General features: G+C 51.1%; 3 protein-coding genes across 3 annotated transcripts; 1 reads left to right on the plus strand and 2 right to left on the minus strand.

Annotated features, from left to right (window-relative positions):
* Positions 1 to 6324: 6324 nt before the first annotated feature.
* Positions 6325 to 8103, plus strand: LOC100902249 (alpha-(1,6)-fucosyltransferase-like). The gene has a single exon (XM_003738048.1). It carries the CDS (start codon positions 6325 to 6327, stop codon positions 8101 to 8103), a length of 1779 nt encoding a protein of 592 aa, XP_003738096.1.
* Positions 8104 to 13722: 5619 nt separating this feature from the next.
* On the minus strand, positions 13723 to 15789 carry LOC100898816 (sulfotransferase 1C4). The gene is made up of 7 exons (XM_003738026.2): positions 15594 to 15789; positions 15353 to 15447; positions 15041 to 15262; positions 14645 to 14886; positions 14293 to 14433; positions 14049 to 14156; positions 13723 to 13884 (listed from the first exon to the last, which is right to left on the minus strand). Exons 1-6 carry the CDS (start codon positions 15698 to 15700, stop codon positions 14049 to 14051), a joined length of 915 nt encoding a protein of 304 aa, XP_003738074.1. The 5' UTR covers positions 15701 to 15789; the 3' UTR covers positions 13723 to 13884.
* Positions 15790 to 17707: 1918 nt separating this feature from the next.
* LOC100902387 (sulfotransferase family cytosolic 1B member 1-like) lies at positions 17708 to 19336 on the minus strand. Its single transcript, XM_003738049.1, has 6 exons — positions 19248 to 19336; positions 19040 to 19134; positions 18667 to 18888; positions 18278 to 18519; positions 17999 to 18136; positions 17708 to 17815 (listed from the first exon to the last, which is right to left on the minus strand). Exons 1-6 carry the CDS (start codon positions 19334 to 19336, stop codon positions 17708 to 17710), a joined length of 894 nt encoding a protein of 297 aa, XP_003738097.1.
* Between the last annotated feature and the right edge of the window lie 339 nt (positions 19337 to 19675).

The following is a 19675-nucleotide window of genomic DNA, read 5'->3' on the forward strand; positions in this document are numbered from 1 at the left end:
GTAGGTGTGTATATCAGATCACCGGCGTCGCGCCGCTTTAAGGTAACGCGCACGTCGCAAACGACGCGCGCACATAGAATTAGGTAAACCAGCATGTGCACCGATTTCAGGGTCGGAGCGTGGAAGAGACGTCGCGCGTGCGGCGGGCGCGCTCCGGGAATAAGGTCACGAATACATTTGTGACGTTGTGGAATCGAACTCGAATTCTTTGCGGGGCTGGGAGGTTTCTAACACATGTTGCCCGACATTCTTAGGTCAGCGGCGCCGTGGGATTTCCCTGGAAAACCCAGAGAAGGATTAATGATCATAGTGTTTTCTCATAGAAAGAAGAAGCGTTTCGACCATGCGGAGTCGAGGCCTCACGTTGCAAAGCTGGAGAATCGTTCGCGAGGACCGGAGTTCCTGAGCCGCATGGTAACACCGCTTTGGTCTTGTTCCCCCGGCTTCGGAGTGCTCTGGAATTCTCCCGAATGGAAGTCGTTGCTAGCGAATGCAGAAAGCCATAAACAAGTCATTTTTCTCCGGCGTTTGCTCGACCGAAAACTCTTCTGAATGGAACCAGCGCCAAAAGATGCTTCTGCCTCATTTGAGGAACCACTAATCATTATCGGAGCACCGTCTGTGGCATCCTCCAACAAAAATCGATGTAACTCCGAACGTTGCCGAGGCTTCCGACGCAACTTTCGGGATCTCTGCTCCGTGGGGGGAAAACCTGTAGTTCGATGTTCATCGGAAGAGGAATTGGATGCGTCCAACTATCGAAACTCGAAGCTTGAAGAGCAAGTTCGGGACTTTGTGCGGGAATCGGTCGCGAGACCGAACATTGTTCGTGGACTATCTCCGATTGACGTCCAGCGACGAATTTCGGACGAGTTTACTAGCGACCCAACAACCTTTTGCTGTGGTACTCGCAAACATCCGCAACGAGAACGCATACCCAACAGCGAGGCAGAGTCAAATATTCGTCAGTCGACCTGGCGGACTGCGCGAGGATCTTGCATACGTAACGGCTAATCGCGCTCGGAAATTCGGCAATACTCTCGAAATCCCACGCTTGCGAACTGTTATGCTTCTCTGCGTCCAAGCTTGCGAAATAGTTCGGAACCATTTCCGGACACGGTCTGATGAATCCTCTGGAACAGCGAGCTAAATCTTCCAGCCGAATCCGAAGTTCGGGCGCGGACGAGCGGGCGGCCGAAAGCGGCAAACGAGAGAGCATGTGCAATCGTTCATCAAGGGTTTTAGAAGCTTAGCAAACTTCAGCGTCCGAGCTCCAGCCGCTCATTTGGCTGTCGCACAGAAATGCGATCCTCGCTCCGAAAGCCACCTTGTGAGTGCAATTATCGGTTCATGTTCGGAGGATTCGAAGCAATGGAAACCTAAGGATCAATCGATGAATGCAGGAAGCTTCCAATCCGTTCGCAAAAGATCGACTTTCGGCTCATCTTCTGCTCCTTCCCCACAAGAAACGTATTCCGTGCCCACACGAGGAGCTCGATAGGGAGAAGCACTGGATGTCGTTCGAATTCAGGACGAGAAGAAATGAATCGGACTTCTTGCACTGTCTGCCGAAATTCCCCACACTGTCTCGGTGAATCTTCCAGAAAAAAAGATCTCCTTCCGATGTCTAGCAAAAACACGAGGGCAAAGTTTACATCTTTTCTTTCCGGAGACATTATGAACGACCGCCTACGATCAACCGTTTCGCGAAATTCAGAGCGACGTTGGCGCTGCGAAACTTGTGGGTGAGAGAACTGTCACGGAAGAGACCACGCGGAAGAGAATACTGTGATCGGCGCATGGCGGTCCGTTGGAGCATCCGTAGCACACCGGCACCGAGCAACAACCCCCATTTTCGAGGATCGACACCGATGACTTTAATTCAGAATGATTTCTCGGATAAGCTCATGGAACACATAAGGGTCGAGGCTGCTTCCAGAGATCTTCTTTCGCTCAGTAAGAGACATTCTTTCCTAGACAGAAGCGTCGTACAGCAAGAACCTTGCCCGTTTCGCGGTTGCAGCCGATCCTGGTGAGCGTTATCGTACTCCACCGAAATGTGATGATAACCTCAACAAATCCATCAAGCTCTTATGACGCTCCTCTGGGGACTCGACCGAGTCCATTATTTATTCCCGCCCGTGAGGAAATCAACAGCGGAAGCGCCGAGCAGAGAGGGATAGTTGTGGTCCGAATACAAGCAAAGTTCCTTCGTCCACGCTAATTCGGCTCAAAAAGATAAAGACGAAAGCGAATCTGTGGCACGCAGACGAAGCGATTGATGGCATAGATAAGACGTCGACCCGTATCGGATACGGCCCAGAGACCGATGTTGACGTAGACCACGATGAGAAATTCGCACGAAAGGGAAGGAATATGTCTCTCAGCATCGATGACACGATGAGGGCGATCGATTTGAGCGCTGGATTTTTACTTGGAAAGCTCACTCGAGGAGAGTCTTAAAGAGAGTGAGATCAACGGGAGTTAGGAAAGCGATTCAGTGTCGTGTTTCCATTCATTCTCCCGCAGGCTACCACAGCAGGGAAGCACGCTTGTTCGCTCTAGGCTCCGCGCTCCCACCGATTTCTTGCTTCCATTCATGTGCGTATCTCGCACGTAGGACGGAGCGATCCATGGCGCGCACTATTTAGCTACACGCAAGAAGAAACTACAGCGAGCGTAAGCTATGAATTTATGCTGTGTAAGAACTCTGCTTTGTGTTGGACCGGAGTTTATGATCGACATGGTACGTGCTGTATACACGGGGAGTCGTATTTTACCAAGAGGATGATACCGCAGGCGAAGGCTCCTACCGAGGCCGTTTTCCCTGAGAATCTCCTGCACGGCGGGAGCATGGAACAAACACACCGATTACACACAGTTCACTTCTGCATCCATTACAAATCTGACTTTTTACGGCCCCGGAGCTTCTAATATCGGATATGAAAAGATTTCCTAGGTGGAGAGATGGTTCTCTCGGCGGATTATTCTTCTTTCGCTGGAAATGAGTATGTTATTTCCCGATGAGAATCCTCTGTATTTTCGCGAATCCGGCTAGCCGGGTGCCTCAGCTCCATCAGGATTTTTCGTGCAATTATTATCGGGGAACTCGCTGGCTGCTACTTTCACAATGAAAAGGAGCATCGCGTACCTCCAGCAGAGTTTATGCTCTCATTGACGGCGGACAACGCTGGAGCATCAAGCGTTGTTTCCGTCCGCATGCCCTGTACTGCTCAACCGTGTCCAGGAGCGGTTCGCTGCACAGGGAAACAGCACTTTTGGTAACAAGTTTAGCTCCGAGAAGAAAAGGACTTCCGGCCGATCCCGGAGCGAAAGACTAAGTTTCAAGGGCGCGCGTGATGTCGGCCCGGCAACATTCTCTAGTAATGCGCCCCACATGCTTCCCCTCCAGCCACTCGAGGGTTTTTTGCCGCGCTGAATTATCCTCGCCGGACTTTCGCCATTCGCCATCGAGATGGGATGAGCAATCCCTCAGAGTACAATGCTTAGCGCTTCCGAAGTTTCTGAGACTCCGGGCCCTCAGCTTTCGTCTGGGAGCATCCGACGACTACCGATGTATGATTCGAACTATGCATTGATATTCGCGTCGATCAACAGTCTGACTTGGGCGTAGGATCCGTCTGCGGAGAATACTCACCGATATTGAAGTTGCTTCGAAAACCATAACGAAATCGAGCAAGTCCGCTACCCTGCGAAGGAAGAGATTTCAATCATGAGAGTGTCCTCCGGTCCCCGAAGCTTCCGGCTCACTATTCGAGACGATGAACGTATCAGTGATTTTGAGGGAGGACGAGAATCTTTTATTTCTGCTGATACACGCCATAAGCATTCCATTGATCCGGAAAGAGTAAATGTCATCTCCCTCAGATCACAGACGGAAACGCGAAGCTGCCGGTCCATGCAGAGCTTTTCCGACTAAGAGTGAAGTACACGCACTGAGGACCGAATGTAGCATGGGGTCGAGCCTTGGAGCCGAAGAAAGTCATACATGGATGGGAAAGCTCGGCTTGAGGAGGAGCTCGGATACCGAACCAGCTACCTTGGTGAGTCCCTGCCGAGGAACGATTCTACGCTCGATCTCCCGCGGGAGACGACAGAAACTCACCGCAATCTGCCTACAATGCTTTTGAAACCTTCTCCCATGGTGCCAAGCTGACTTCTTGCGACGTTCGACACCAACCGAGCGGGCAAACTCTGCGCTCAAGTTTTTCTGGGCTTTTTCCGCAGCGAGGGCGATAATTTTAGCTCTAACGACACTTTCCCTCGCAGCGGGTACACACGACGAGATAGGACTGGAGCCTCGAACCCTCAAGAGTCTAGATCGGTATCTATTTGGTTTGGAGGCATCCGAATTCCATACATGATTCATGATTTTTCCTTGTTCATCTCGAAGGATTCGAGCCGGGGATCAAATCGATTCCATCCACGGACAATGCCTGGCGAGGAAAGAGAACGCATCTCTAGAAGTTGGTCAAGCGAGATGTTCGCGAAAAACGAGACTTCAAGGCCTTCCGAAAGTTCGAACTCCTCGCTGATGGAACGCTCCTCATGCGTCGATTTCCGACGAAGAAAGAAGTGAAAGTTGGCCGGGAACTTGGAGTGTCAAGGCTGGGAGCATGCTGAGCGCCCTTAGGAGCAAGATCACATTCTCTGGGAAGGATGAATCAATCGGCGGACGCGCGAGAATCGCACCAGATTGAAATAATGGTGAGAGACTCGATGGAGCGATCTGGTTCGGTGCCCATCGACCGAATGCATCCGAAACTGCTTCACGCGCTGTGAAATCGATCCCTGCTTTTATCGCAACCCGAGAAATCCTTCCAGTCCTGATCCACAGATTTCCATGTTTACTGCGTGGAACAGCCGAAGTCCAGCTTCGGACGGAACCACAACAGCTTTTTGAAGTTTCGAAGAGTGGTCCGCATCCTGGAGAGAGAGAGGTCTGACCTCTATGGCCTGGAGAAAAACTGCCGACTCATTGCTCATGACTCCGAAGTTCACCAGTATTCGCGACTGCTCGCTCTCAGGAAGAAGCTGAGATCGCAGAAGTATAAAACTTTCCTCATTATCGCATTAGCGGCATTACATATAATTATCAAATTACCAAGCTATTCAAATCAATCGAGTCCCAACGTGAAGCTCCATACTTGGAGTTCGAAGAAGCCTGCCAGCTCATGAGAACGCGATAATAGAGGGCTTCGAAGTCGACATTATAGGTGCCCTTCTATATCAAAATATTCGCGGTTTTACATAATACGAAGCGCTTATGGCCAACCCTTCGGCATGCATGCTGGGCATCCAACGTCGATTTTTTCCGACAACTATCCAGTCCTCATTTCGGGCACTTTCCTCGGAGCACCAACCGAGGAGCGAGTTCAAATCGAATTCAATCTAGGACGGCTCGATGACGACGTGCAGCAGAGGGCTCGCTGATTTCACCAGTGAACCGTCGAAACAGGGGGCTGAAATTTCGAAGCGAATCGCCTTCTGCTCCCTGTTCTGCCTCTGGACTCTGATTCTGACAGATGCAATCTCTCCGCGCCGGCTAGCTCCTCTTCATGCGTTTTCTCATGCTAGCAGGGAGATTCGTTTACCGGCTCTCTCGAGTGTGGACGAGCGCCTTCCGCTCCAGATGGGTATTCCAGGGAGAGGCATTGTGCTTGTTGATTCGGAACTAGCCGATGAGGACTCGGATCGCGTGTTGCATGAAAATAATAATCGACTCCTGGTTCGGTCTGACCTGCGTATCTCTGCGTAGACCGCGACCGGGGAGCGTTCCTCGCCAAATCGCAAGGAAAGTCCGGCCTATCAAGGCGTCACGTGAACATTTCAGTCGCGTAGGAGCACAGCACTCGTAGCGCTCTATGATAATTGTCAATCTGTCGCCGGCGGAAAAATCCACAGCTAGCAAAGCCGTTCGAAAGCGCCTCCGGTCAAATTATTATTGTTGTAGAGTTTGTCCGCGGCTTCTCGAGCGAACAAACGCAGAACGGAATTTAATTATTCCATTATGTTCGAAGCGCTTCGAATCACTCTTGCGCGTGTTGGGCCGCGGCTCAGCGAGGGCATGAACGGGCGGGCAGACGGACGGACGGACAGCGGGTCGCTTGGTCGGTCAGCTCGGGGGCCCAGGGCTAGACCGATTGAGCGACTTACCGACTGACTGTTGGACTGGGCCGGACACCGGCGAAAGCCAGACAAGCGACCGGATGTCACTTTCGCCAGAATCGGCGTGTTCGCCCTTCGTTTCCGGCGTTTTGCTGCGACCACCAAGTGTCAATTTCGACGTCGAGCGCTCGTGCGATGGTTGTGGCCAAATACCGGCGAAAATTCAACTTGCAGAAGATAGCCTACGTTGTGATCATCGCGTTCCTCTCGATTCTCTACTGGGTGTACACGAAGCATACTCTCGACAGCCTCGGCATCGGTGGGAGTGATGGAGGAAGGGACGACCGCAGTGAATCGCAGCTCGATCAGGAGTTCGATCAGTACGTCGCTTCGAGAGACATCGAGACGTCCCCCATGCCCACCGAGAGCCCCATCGGTCGACTGGACATTTACGGATTCGGCAAACGACCCCCTAAGCCCCCCGTGTGGAAAACCCTCGAGACCATGGTGAAGCCGGCGGAAGCTTTCGAAGACTCTCTCATGTCGTCGGGCTATTTCGAACCGAGCGGGAGATTCCAATTCGCCAATCTCGAGCCCCTCGCAAATCATATAGACCAGACCATCAAAGACCACCAGCGCTTCCTGAGCAGCAATTTCGTTCGCCTCGGCAATCTCGTAAAGCGATTCCCCGAAATCCGAGAACGGCAATTAATCGAGAAGAAGTTGGTTCTGGTCTCGAGCTACTCCCGGGAGTTCAGCCGAATTCTCCGAAAGGAAATGAAGGATTTCCTCTACCGAACGAACCTGGCGCAGAAGTCTCGAGCGGCAATTTACAAACTCAAACTCAGAGTTCAGGAGGCCATCGAGCGAAGACAAAAGTATCCTTGCTCCCGAGCGATCAAGTGCGAACTGACGAACAAGGATGGTTTCGCGGCCGGTGTGCACGACGTTCTGTGGTGCGTGATAAGAGCTTTCCAGGCGGATAAACGTCTGGTTTTGAACGCGTCCAGCTGGCATTATCTAAACGACAACTTTACCTGGAGCGACGTGTTCAGAGACGTTGACGACGCCGCCAATTCCACGTGTCACAATCTCCCGAGTTCCGGTTTGCCCGGACCGAATGAAGATGGCGTTCGGAAATCAATTCACAGCCTACCGGCAGACATCGCCGAACCGCTGCTGCGACATCACCAGGACCCCTACGCGTGGTGGTTCGGTCAGTTCATGGGACACATTATGCGACCTTCGGAACTCACAGAGGAACTTCTCAAGCAGGCCAAGCAGAGCTTGGGCTTCAAGTCGCCAATCGTCGGATTGCACATTCGACGAACCGATAAACTTTTCGAAGCGGCTTACCGCGAAGTCGAGGACTACATGGAGCATGCCGAGGAGTTCTACGCCGAGTTGGGAGCCGATATCCCGAAACGGGTCTTCGTCGCCACGGACGAGCCTCGGGTCCTCGACGAGTTACGGGAAAATTTCCCCGAATTCGTTTTTATCTCGAACACGAAATCAGCCGAGTTGGCGAACGATGTCGACAAGCGAGACTCGGCCGAGTCGTTTCAGGGTCTGATCTTGGATTTGTTCCTGCTCTCGCAAACAGATAAACTTGTTTGCACACTGTCCAGCGGCGTGTGCCGGGTAGTGTACGAGCTCATGCAGGCTCGTAGGACCGACGCCTCGGATCACGTTGTATCTCTGGACGTTCCGTACTTCTACGCGTACGTCGCTGATCCGCCACGGAAAACCATTTACAAGCATCAACCCGTCGAGCGGAAAGGCATGAACCTCAACGTGGGCAATTGTGTCGCGAAAATCTCGAGTCAATCGGTTGTCGAGGAATCGAAGAAAATCGACAGATACGACGGATTCTCGCTGGGAATTCTATGCGGCTCCAGCTTACTAGCGGGTTCCTATCCGGCTTTCAAGACTCTGCCCACTGTGAGGGTGAACGGGACTCGGCTCTCGATTTAATTTCCAGAATGTCTTTTTTTGGAACTGATGTTCGGTGTGAATTCTCCTAGAGAAAACCGATCGCATGCGCGAATGGCGATCGATCGAAAACTTTGTTGTTAATGCCCGTTGAGAGTTCCTCGTTGAGGAGCTCCCAAGCCAAACTTCTGTTGTGATTGCGATCACGCCCGGCCGAGTGGAATCGGGAAAGTCGGAATCATTCACACAGCACCTTCAGCCAAGAACACGAATCGAATGGCGCATTGCTTTCCTGCGTCGATCGTCATGCCCGACGTGAATTTCACTCCACTTAATGAACTTCCACGAACAAAGCTCTTGTTCGTGGAAGTTGTGTTACCGATGTTCCTGATTGGCTGGGAGAGTGGCGCGGTTTGAGAATCATTCGAGATACTGGCGGTAGAGAACATACCGTGATCCGAGAGCGGCCGAGAATAGAAATACATATCCCGCAAGGAGAGATACGTAGCGATATTTCGCCCGTTCTCCGAAGAAAGAAGCTTGCAAATGCACCTGAGGGGATGCTGTCTCAATATGAGGTGAATTCTCCGGAAATAAATGCCCCGAGCTCGACCAAAGATTGATGATGAGCTTAAAGATGCAGCACTTCCATCCTCACGCAGATGCTCCTCCTGGAACTCGAGGACGACGCCTCATGGACATCCGCGTTCTTAGGATAGCATTCATGATTGATCGGTATTTTCTTTCTGCCGCCGCTTCGTTGCTCGTTGTGCATTCATCGGCCGGGAGGCTGCTCAAGTATTTCGCTGGAACGACAGGCTCTTAGTTCCCTGGTAATTGAGTGGATCCGCTGACGAGAGCCCGGAGCGTGCCATCAGAGGACACTCGCATCTGTTGTCATCGTGAGTACGATGTTGCACCGCAGGGTTTGCTTGTAATCGAGTCCCCCGATTCGCAGCTACATTGCCGCGGGATCCGGTGTGGCTTAAGCCTGCTCCGCCACGAGTCCTCGACGGTCTTGGCCATGTCTTTTGAGTATCGAAGCTTACTGTATCCATCTGTATCCTGTTGAATAAAGAGCTAAAGGATTCATCCCCTTCCTCTTTATTTCCGGAACTAGATGCTAGATGCCTTTCGCTCGTCAAGGCAAGACCGTGCTCTCGGACCGTCAGGACTGAATGCTAATCGACCAATTCGATAATCAATTTTTCCGCGGCTTGAGGGTATCTGTGACGTTGAGGACTTCTCTGTCGCTCCGAGCGTTGCGTCCATGCTTCCACTCTCATTCCACCCGGAGCTTCTCTGGATTTTCCTCGTCGGTTCAAGCGTAGAATCGGCGCCGCCGGGCTCTTATCATCGATCACAGCGGGCCGCATCGGCCAAACTTCTCCTCCGGGCAGGCATCGTGGACGGGAAATTCGTGGTGAAAACTCCGTATTCCGAACTCAAGGGCCATCAATATTGTATGAAAGGATCTCAATCTTACGAAACGCTCGAATGAAAGTTCTGGCGAGGCATGGCCAAGCTAGGTGAACTTTCGCCCGTCTTATGTACCTACATAAATATGTGCCGGCCAATGCTGGTACGGAGAAATCCTCGGCTCGAATTTCAATCTTCGTCTCGATGAAAGAATTCTGAGAGTTAATCAAGGAGATACGCTCCGCGGAGTTCTTAGTTCCGCATGACAGTAATCCAGAGACGCCAGAAGGAGCTTCCGTGACTACGAAATGTCATCTCGATTCTGCCCAACCCGCTTGCTTTAGGCTCTAGGATACTAATTACCTTCCCGAATATCGCTCGGAGTATTCAAAAGTGCAGAATTGATTCCGAGTCGATCCCGGATCACATGAACTTTCCCTGCTTTTGGATCGTATCGTTAATTACTTCTGATGTGCACACGCGGCCATCTGGGCCGCCTTCGATCTCGCTCACCAGCGTAACTTATTCGCTCTCTCGAGGAAGCACGCGTGACACGCGCTCGAAGGATCGGTGATGAAGAGAATGCCTCCTGATTGAATCTTCCCCCATGAATATGCAACTGTCAGCCAGAATTCAATTAATACGTGCTCCTCAAAGCGAAGGAGTTGAACTGCGGAGAAAGGAGAGTCTCATCCCAGAGACCACGCTCCTCTCGCTATCGAGCCGCGAAAAGCTCGCGGATGTCGGATATAGGGTTGCTAAATCTGAGAATTCCCTCTGCTTCTCGCAGAACTCCGAGGAAAAAAGCATTCCGGGATATGATCGATTCCGAAGATCCCCATCGCCTGCCGTGACGGAACGAATATTTAAATATTATCGCTCGAGAGGTTCTGGCCAGATCACTCACTCGAGAATTGAGTTTGAGCTCTTGAGCTCGATATGCCATTGCTAGCTCCGCGTCGATCGAATGGGCACAGGCAGGTCGGCCCAGCAAGCTGCCTTTAATAAAGTTCACGGATCATTTAGAACGCTTGTTAGGTAAGGGTATCATTCACAACAATGGTTTCCGCTTGAGAGAACGCGTTCCAGAAAATGCTCAGATCCCTGTCGTTGGCTCTAGCTCCCCTCGCTTCCTCCTGTGCCTTTGATTGAATACTTTCAGTCTCCTGTGATGTATTCGGATATCCTATCCGAGGGTTTCCGAGGGCAAGCGCAATCGCCGACGTCGGGTCGAAATGGAGAATTCAATCAACTTGTGGGGTCATCGCATTGACAGGCTAAACCAGGAAACTAATGCGCAGCTTCGCTCTGAGGGAATTCGCGACCGACTCGGTTCCCTGCTCGCGGGAATCCTGGATCGTATCCGTGGAGGAGCCCCCTCCGACGCGGCATACGAGGAGCTTTGGCAGAGACAGAATCGTCGAGTTACGGCGTCAAGGGCTTCCGGGACTCCTGTCGGATCCTCGCTGAGTCCACCTCAGATATCTGAATGTTGGGAATGGAAAATAGCGAACCGCGTACCGATTCAAGCGGAAGTCATTCTCAGGTTCGTTGAAGACGAAGGGTTTTCCGGGAATTCGGTATTGCGTTCACGAAGCCAGTCAGATCGGAAATATTCAGACGGATCTTCCATCAATCGCCAATATCGATGACCGACTGGCTCGGGGGATGAACGACCTGCTCGTAATATCATGACATGACTCGCTTCTCTTAATTTTCGACCGCGGTCGAGACAGGCGCAGGAATGTGCTCCTTCCGAGTTCGATCCTAGATCTCTTTGCGTGCATCAGGTATGAAAGAGTCGCTCTGCGTGCCAAGCCGATAGCTCCGTATATTTATAACTTCAGACCGAGCGTGCTCTGAAATGATAATCGCGTTCGCAACGACATCGTCGCTCGGTCTTATTTTTAGGTGACTGTCCTGTCAAAGGGATTAAGCAAGACACATTGAGATCAGGCAGATCCGACTTTTTAAGCAGGTTTTTCAATCGAGCGTGAGCTTGCTGTGCCGAAACAGATGTCGCTCGCACGGCAGACGCTCCTGCCCTCTGCGGATTGGGAACTCGACCGGGACGCGCGACCTCGACTAACGGCGCAGCGGTCTCATTTTGAGCCGATGGCGAAAAGTCCGTCGGTTTGTGCCGATTGAAACACTCACGGAAAGAAACGCTGTAAGTTTCTGTAGAATGGAATTCATCAATTCGCTTTCAGCGAGTCTGCTCTCGATTGGCGGGATGACGAGATCCCCGTGCGCCGCGCTGTCCGACACCGCTCCACCGGCGGGGCGAAAAGAGTGCAATGGAATGTTCCGCGGCTTAAAGCAGCGATAATGGATCATTATGAGTAATTTTAATTGTCAATATCATAAGGTTTTCTCGGAGGGGCTACAGCAGAACTCTAGGTACATATGTCTTCCCGGCTACACCTCATGCTATTAATGCTATATGCGGCTACACTTTGTGCTTTACCCTTCGGAATGAAGCTCGTGTCCCCGATTTCCGTACGTGGTCACGGTCGGTGCTGCTCCCGTGAAGTATCTTTCTACAATGTCTATGATTGGATGAATGGACTCGAGAACGACACTATCGAGACATGGATTCGAAATAGCTCGGAATCCCGCGCCGCCGCGCACTTGCCATGCCAGATAGCGAGAACTCCGTGTGGAAATGGAAGCTGCCGGAACTCGTGTGGCCGCGTCTTCCATTAGAGACAAAACATCCTCGAGGCTCATGAAGATCAGCATCAAATCCGCGCGCTCGGGGGAGGTTGGGGGGGGGGGGCAAGCCGAATCAAGCCGAATCAAGCGTTCTGAGCAATACGGCAGGTTCGGATTGCGTAAACTACTTTCAGACCTTCTCGAGAACGATTGCTCACGGAGCTTCAAGGATGCAGCATACGGGTAGCGGATCCGTGGACAAGGCGGAACGCTCGCTCTCCTCGAACTTGAGAGATTCCCCAAGGTTCTTCCGCAGGGAGTGCTCTCGAAATTTTCAAGAGATTCAGGTACACTTGATCGAGCCCAGCACTCCCATCAAGGCTCGAGCGATTCCTGAGTCTCTCGATGTCCCAATGAGTTTTACGAGCTTTAGGCTCATGCATCTTAGAATTAATGAAGTCGTGTCAGCTCCATTTACCTCGGAATCGTCCAGCACCCCACGGCGCGTTGACCGAATTCAGGCCGAATCGTCCGCGTTTTCAGCGGAATAAAACTCGGCAACCGAGGTGATGTCTCTCCGTCATTATCGTGGAACATCGATTTTCCAATTATAGCCTAGTCTACACGAAACAACAATACTAGCATGCTGGCTTCCGGGAGCAAGAGAAATCCGAGTTCCAAAGATCGGCATGCGTCGGGAATTCCGAGCAAGAGAGAGAAACAATTTCCCGGCTGAGACTGACACCGTTATCTGGCCAGAGTTCCGACTGATCGGAATTTCCGCACTCACAAGATTCCGATCCGATCTGCTAGCGGAGTGAGCTGTTTATTCGGACCCACCGGGCCTATGTGTTCAAATATACATAGACTCGGATACAACGTTTGGTATGTTCATGCCACGCGATATCATATTCGCTGTCGAAAGAACCTGGATGAAAACAAGAAATATCTCACATGAGCTGCAACAGGCCGTCAGCGGAAATCAGTCGACGAATCTCAGCGTTCTTATATGTATGAGGGGGAGCTGGTACCGCTACGGCATACCTTCCGTACGGCACAGTCAGATGTCCAGCGTTGGCAGTCTTTCGTATTCGGATCGGGAAAATTGCGGCAGAGAAACAGCGCTTCAGGCATACCCTCCCCGTAATATCAGGTACACTTCATTATGCAGCGAATCGGTGCTCCGCGCGACACTGAATGCCTTATTCGATAAGTTCTTCACCGCATCAGACAGAGCAATGTCTCCAATGGTACCGACGCCGACGCTCAATCACCAAACCCAAGTCTACCGATCTGGCAACGACCGTCCATTGTGGCTCATTGGATCTCAGGCACAATGATCGGTGCTTTGCTGAGATGAACGTGACCCTATCATTTCTAGCAATCCGACAATGAAACGACGCGACGTTCATTCGAGATGATACATGGAAAGTGGGAAGAATCTCCTACCTAGACCTGTGACCAATCCAAACGTAATCCTTCGCTAGATGCTCCCTTGGAGCGGTGAGGAGGACCAGCGGAAACGACCGGAGTACGCCGAATCAATTTTTCACCGGCAGACCCGTGAGGCGGCAGCGAACACATCAGCGGGAGTTCTTAAAAAATCGAAATCTCGTTGAAGAAAACCCTGGTAGGATGGGTCGCCGATAATCCCCATGGAAGGCGAGCGGAAATTGATTTCTGCGAACGATGAGATAAATCCTCCGGAAAAATTCTGCGGTAATCCATCTCGTCAGTCCTCTCTTCCCTCTATGGACGAGAATAGTGATGAAATCGACTTCACAAACGAATGCGCCCGATTGTGGTTCGAATGACGTCGAGATCTCAATCGATTTACGTGGAATACGTTTGCGCGCTTTATCCGTTCCAGTATGCGGAGTATATAGAGCAGCGTCAAACCCAATGGAATCTACCTAGACGTTGAAGAGTTCCATGACTTCTTGATTTCCGGGATCGGAATTAATGTATTCATCGAACATCCGGGAAATTTCCGGGGTGAAGTAGTTGGCGTGATCTCCAACCTGAAAACGTTGCCGATTTCTCATAAACTTCTTGAGACCCGGGGGAAGGCCCAGCAGACTAAAATCGGAATATAGAAGGAGAATAGGAAAAGGCGTGGGTTGTGGGAAGCAAGACATGAGCGTCGTGGATGCTCACCACTCCTTTCCGTACGAACTCGACGCTATCGTTTGGTGTATCCACCGCGACATTCATTTTCTTGAACAATGAGGCGGCCGACTTGTTCACGGACTCTTTCATCGAATCGACGCTCGTTCTCTCCAGGATTGTCTCCACAACCTGTGCGAGGGGATAGAGGAATTGACAAATCCTCTCAAGGATCACTCCCGAAGACAGGCTCGGGTCCCGCAGGAATACGGTGTCAAAACAATCTCTCCCACAGTCAGCGAGCCCGTCTTCGTCAGCCCTCCCGAGATATTAACACGGCGCTCCATAGAACAGCGACCCTAGGGGATTAGAAATCTGTCCGAGCCGCTGCATACTCAATTACCTTTTCATCTTTGACGAGCTCCGCGGCCCGTCCTCCGAGGAAATTCGCGATTCTGATGAGTTCCCCTCTCGGATCTTTTTTCATCTTCTCGTAGACCAGAATCAGAACGTTCTCTGGTTTTCCGTGTTCCCTGAGACCCTTGAGCCAATCACGGTGGTACTTCATGTAACATCCATGCCAGACTTCTCCCCTCAGGAAAAGTTCAGCGTATCTTGGGAACCAATAGGCGCCCTTCGGGACACCTGAACAGATAGAGAAATTCTTGTACGTCGTATGGAATAAATTGACATTCCTGCTCGGCTGTTCGTCGCGGAAATTCTGGACCTGCGTTCTCGCCTCGCGAAATTCGAGGACATGCTCTCGGGAGCGAAATTCCGCAGGAGGCGGGAGGCTCACCAGGGATTCCTGGTGGAATTATCGCTGTGAAATGATAGTAAGATACGGCCACGTCTCGAGGATTCCGTGTGACGAAGACGTATCTGGCATTCGGGTTGAAGGTTTCGGAGTTGAAGGGCAGATGAATTTTGTAGAAGCTTCCCGGTTTCAAGTTCCCGGTACCGAACAGTTCTAAATACGGGCACTGGTCCTTCACGGTCGACATGTCCCCATCGAAGTCATCTGGATAAGGATTCTCATCACAGGACGAGTTCGGGAAAAATCAAGATCTTCCACAGAGACAGATTTTCCCGGCTCCAAGCTCCGGCTCACCGTAATGTAGAAGATTGCACATCATGTACTGAACCCAGGTGGTTCCGCATTTCGGATATGTGCACAAAACGATGTCGCTGTCGTGGGCGCGGTACCTGGGGAGAAACTGGATTCCAGCCTCTCTTTTTCTCGCGGAGCCCGATTCGAGCAATCCCGAGATTCTGTATGTTCCTATCAAAGGGTTCGTTCTCACTCCCATTTCCCCAAACTGCTCTCACTCTAATTGGAATTGCCTACTCACTTGCAGGCAGCATCGAAAGATTCAGGAGAGAACATGAGCGGACTCCGATGCCCATTGATGATTCTGCAGGGTACCTCGATTGAATTCATATCGAGCACTTCCGCCATGCTCGGGAGGTTCACGTACGATTCTCTGGGAGACCCGCAGTACTGTGACTTCTTCTCTCGAGCAGAGAAGACGCCGTCTGGAATGGTCTCATTGTGGATTTAAGACTTTCCCGACGAGAGATATATTCGAGATTGTCTATCTCCGCTCCGCGAATCGATATCGACACTTTCGCCGTCAGCGAGGAGCTTTCAACTTTATCTCCGTTATATTTGTCGTGCGGGACGCCCTAATGGGACTTTAAAATGCCTCAGAAACGATTACGGAGTTCTTCCGGATACACCAGCCTTACGAGAACGGTTCCACTCGATACGATTTACATGATCGAATGGTCGACTGCTCCCAAAGACACAGGGCTTCATGCGAAATCGACGATCTAGGTATTGCGCAGGCCGATTCGCGCCGTAAGTGCATGCTAAACGTCTAATTGCCGCGTCTACGTCTACAATTGACCAGATGACGCTTGATAAGACCTCATTGAGTAGACAGAGTGTTTCGCGCTACAGAATATTTGCACCTCCGCTTGAGAATCGGAGATATCTTTGAGAACGTGTCTCGGGATCGCCGTCATGAATCTGAATATCGATGGCATCATCTTCTTGATCGTGTCGACAGATGAGGAGTAGGATATTGTTATCACAATTTGAAAATACATAATGATATCATATTACTATTCATTATCACAGAGAACCCGTTCCCTTCCGCTCCCTCCTGGCAAGTGCTCTCTCTCTCCTTCGACCCTGGGCCGGCTCCTCCGTCTCCCGATAGACCCTCTATGTTGACGTCTCGACGACGCAGATCACGGTTCCGTCGTCGTCGTGTGGGACGACCTATCAGTCGGTGGGCCATGGTGGTGGATCAATTGGAAACTATTGACTTTCGAGTGGGTCCCTTGACGATTCCAACCATTCAATACCCAGTGTCCTGACTCAGATCCCATCGAGAGTTTCAGTTTTCGTACTAGAGAGGAAATCCTCAGCGATTTCTGTCGACGAGACGGCCATCCTCAGATACATCCGCGTAGACAACTGGCTCGGAAAATGATCGCGAAAGTCACCTGAATGGATGCTCAAGTCTGTCATGGGGAATCATTGGCAGATCAATGTATACCTACGACGATTTTCGCCGGCGGATGGTTCCGAGTCATACGCCGCCAGGAGAGCTTAAGCCCTATCGCTAGAGCTCCTAAGCCCCGACCGCTTGATTCGCTCCTCGTCTCCGTCTTGCCGCACCAGAACGCTCGATAGCTCGGTCGACAGGCCGGCGGGCCGTTCGTCAAATGATTATCGCTCCAGTCTCTAGCGAACGGTCAATATTTATCTTTCCAGAGCTCTATCCTATTTGGATCGGCGAGAGCGACGCCATCCCAGTCCTACCTGCCGACGAGAAGATTCACCGGCTCCTTGAATTCACGTGAGGGTAATTTTTCAGGGAGCGAGATATGCAACACTTTTTCTCAATTCGCCTGCCTCCAAAAGTAGCAGACGCTCCTCGGTCAGTTTTGGAAAAGCGTGAGACAGCTTTGACTCACGGCTCCATGGAGAAATCCTTGCTACAAGAAGTTTCCGGGGAGAATGCTCCCTATCATTCATTGATTGCATCTACATGCCTCCTGATGTTCTCGAGCCCTGGCAGGGTTGTGTCAGTCGCTGTGAGATCCTCCTCAAATCTTTTGAGGATGATCAAGCTTCGAGCAGGGAATCTGACGGATGCAATAAATTCACGAGTGGGATTCGAGATTTTGTGATTATCAGGTGCAACGAATTTCCTAGCTCGATAAAATGCATTCCGATTTATGGCATGCCGGGAAGTCCATCGAGGACAGGTCGGGAGCTCATCGTCCATCATTAAATGTTGATGGAGGATTTTCGACTCTTATCCAGGATAGTGAAGAGGGAGCTTTATTCATTGGGAGCATTTTATGGAGATTTCCGAACCTGATACGCTTCGTCCATATCTTGTCGTTTGGGGAGACTCCAGCTCGAGAATATATAAGATATACTGAACCGCTAAGCTTCGAATCTATCCATGATCTCTTTGTTTCTCGGATCTGATGCGATATAGTCGTCGAAGGCCTTGTGAATCTCCGGAGTGAAGTAATTCACATGATCCCCAACCTGGAATGATAATGGACCATTCAACAACGCCCCCGGGCTGAAGAATTGCCATCCCCGATTAAGCGGTGCTGCCGCTTGCCGACGGTTAGATTGAGGATTGCATGCAACTAATGAACGCGTGAGGGATTGCACCTCCGAAAGTTGAAATGTTAATCTTCTGTCAGAACTATCTCATACACATACCACTCCCTTTCGAACGAACTGAACAGCTTGAGTGCCTCGCCGAGGCTCATCTGATTCATCGGGATTTTGCCTCGATAACTTGTCGGCGCGTTCCTTCATGAACTCTACGCTGGTTCGTTCCAAGATCATGCTTAAAATCTAAGATGGAGGATCAACTTACTTCGACGGCACATGTATTCCGAACTCTCGATCAGATGAACAGCGATTTCGAGAAGGAGCTCCCCAGACCAGAAAACGGGATGATCACGTATTCCTGACGCGGAGAAGCACGAGATTTACCTTCTCGTCCTTGATCGAGTCGGCTGCTTTCCCGCCGATGAATTCTGCGATCCGTTTTATTTCTTCCCGCGGATGGTTCTTCATTTTCTCGTACACGACGAACAGAATGTTCTCCGGTCGTCCATACTTCTTCAATCCTTCTAGCATATCCCCGTGGTACTCCATGTAGTCTCCGTACCAGATTTCACCCTTCAGGAAGAGTTCAGCGAACCTCGGAAACCAGTATATGCCCTTTGGGAAATCTTCAAGGGAAGCGCCGCAGCTCTCTAAGCTTCCGTTCGAGCACATTCGCAGATTCGGTGCCACATTGAATCAAATTAGGAACACCGGAACTCGTCCCTTGGCTGTATTCGAGGCGGGACGAGGATCCGATCTCAGACCTGACTTACCCCCGGAAGCCGTCGCGATTCGCGTTGAGAAATGGTAGAAGGAAACCGCGACATCCCGCGGATTCCGCAACACGATGACATACTTCGCGTTTGGGTTGAAAGTGTCGACGTTGAACGGGAGGTGGGTCATGAACAAACTACCGGGCTTCAAACCTTTGGTACCGGATTTCTCCAAAAAGGGGCAAGCTTCCTGAGCCTTGGCAATGTCACCGTCGAAATTCTCTGGGCCAGACACGATCATTTAAAATAAGAAAGCGTCAGCCTACATCATTCCCCCTGTCCCTCTACTAGAGGCGTCGCGTCGCTGATTGTCCTGACGTTCAGCTGTAAACGTTTGAAGAGAAGCTACAGCGACAGACGGATCGCAACCTACCGTGGTCGAGTAGGTGGAGTATAATGTGCTTCACCCAATTCGTTCCGCATTTTGGATAAGTTCTCAGAACAATGTCGTCATCGTGAGGTCGAAATCTGAGAGGATTCGAGAGTTTGACCGAGCTGACAATCTATACAGTGGAGTGGAATGAGCTCTGAAACCCGACGATTTCCGGAGGCGAAGTGTCCGAAACGGAGTCATAACTCACGCGAAGGCTTCTTCGAGATATTCACTTTTGAAAATCGTCGGGAAACGCGTTCCATGCAAAATTCGACTCTTTAGAGAGCCGATATCCATATCGGACGACATCATCCTCCGGTAACGGTCCCGAGAGAATGACTGAAATCCCAATGAGGATGGAGATAAACATAGATAAGAATGAGAATACCCAAATGAATATATCGACTCATTTCAGGAGGGTGATCGCTCAGAGTTCTCATGTCTCATTCGGTGTCGGAGGAAAGAGAGAGTCAGCCTGTTTCGCCGAGGAAAACGGAACTCACGATGTTTCGGTCTCGCGCTCCCCTAAGCCGCAATATGGGACGCTAGGAGCTGACTGACGCACTCGACGCGCGAGCGTCTGGTTCCCGGTCGATCGAAACAATGTGTTCTCTCCCCGCGATGGTCGCTCTCCCA

Source organism: Galendromus occidentalis, unplaced genomic scaffold (genome assembly GCF_000255335.2).
Source record: "Galendromus occidentalis unplaced genomic scaffold, Mocc_1.1 scf7180000075756, whole genome shotgun sequence".
Classification (NCBI taxonomy): domain Eukaryota; kingdom Metazoa; phylum Arthropoda; class Arachnida; order Mesostigmata; family Phytoseiidae; genus Galendromus; species Galendromus occidentalis.

What these genes read in the sequence shown, in the direction of transcription:
- LOC100902249 (XM_003738048.1), top strand. Translation starts at nt 6,325, where the DNA reads ATGGTTGTGGCCAAATACCGGCGAAAATTCAACTTGCAGAAGATAGCC.
- LOC100898816 (XM_003738026.2), bottom strand. Translation starts at nt 15,700, where the DNA reads ATGGCGGAAGTGCTCGATATGAATTCAATCGAGGTACCCTGCAGAATC. An exon ending in AATTCCACCAGGAATCCCTG is followed by an intron (nt 14,887 to 15,040) that starts GTGAGCCTCCCG and finishes CTATCTGTTCAG; the next exon opens with GTGTCCCGAAGGGCGCCTAT. An exon ending in AGTTCGTACGGAAAGGAGTG is followed by an intron (nt 14,157 to 14,292) that starts GTGAGCATCCAC and finishes CAACGTTTTCAG; the next exon opens with GTTGGAGATCACGCCAACTA.
- LOC100902387 (XM_003738049.1), bottom strand. Translation starts at nt 19,336, where the DNA reads ATGGATATCGGCTCTCTAAAGAGTCGAATTTTGCATGGAACGCGTTTC. An exon ending in TATCTCGAAGAAGCCTTCGC is followed by an intron (nt 19,135 to 19,247) that starts GTGAGTTATGAC and finishes GAATCCTCTCAG; the next exon opens with ATTTCGACCTCACGATGACG. An exon ending in ACTCGATCAAGGACGAGAAG is followed by an intron (nt 18,137 to 18,277) that starts GTAAATCTCGTG and finishes CCTCCATCTTAG; the next exon opens with ATTTTAAGCATGATCTTGGA.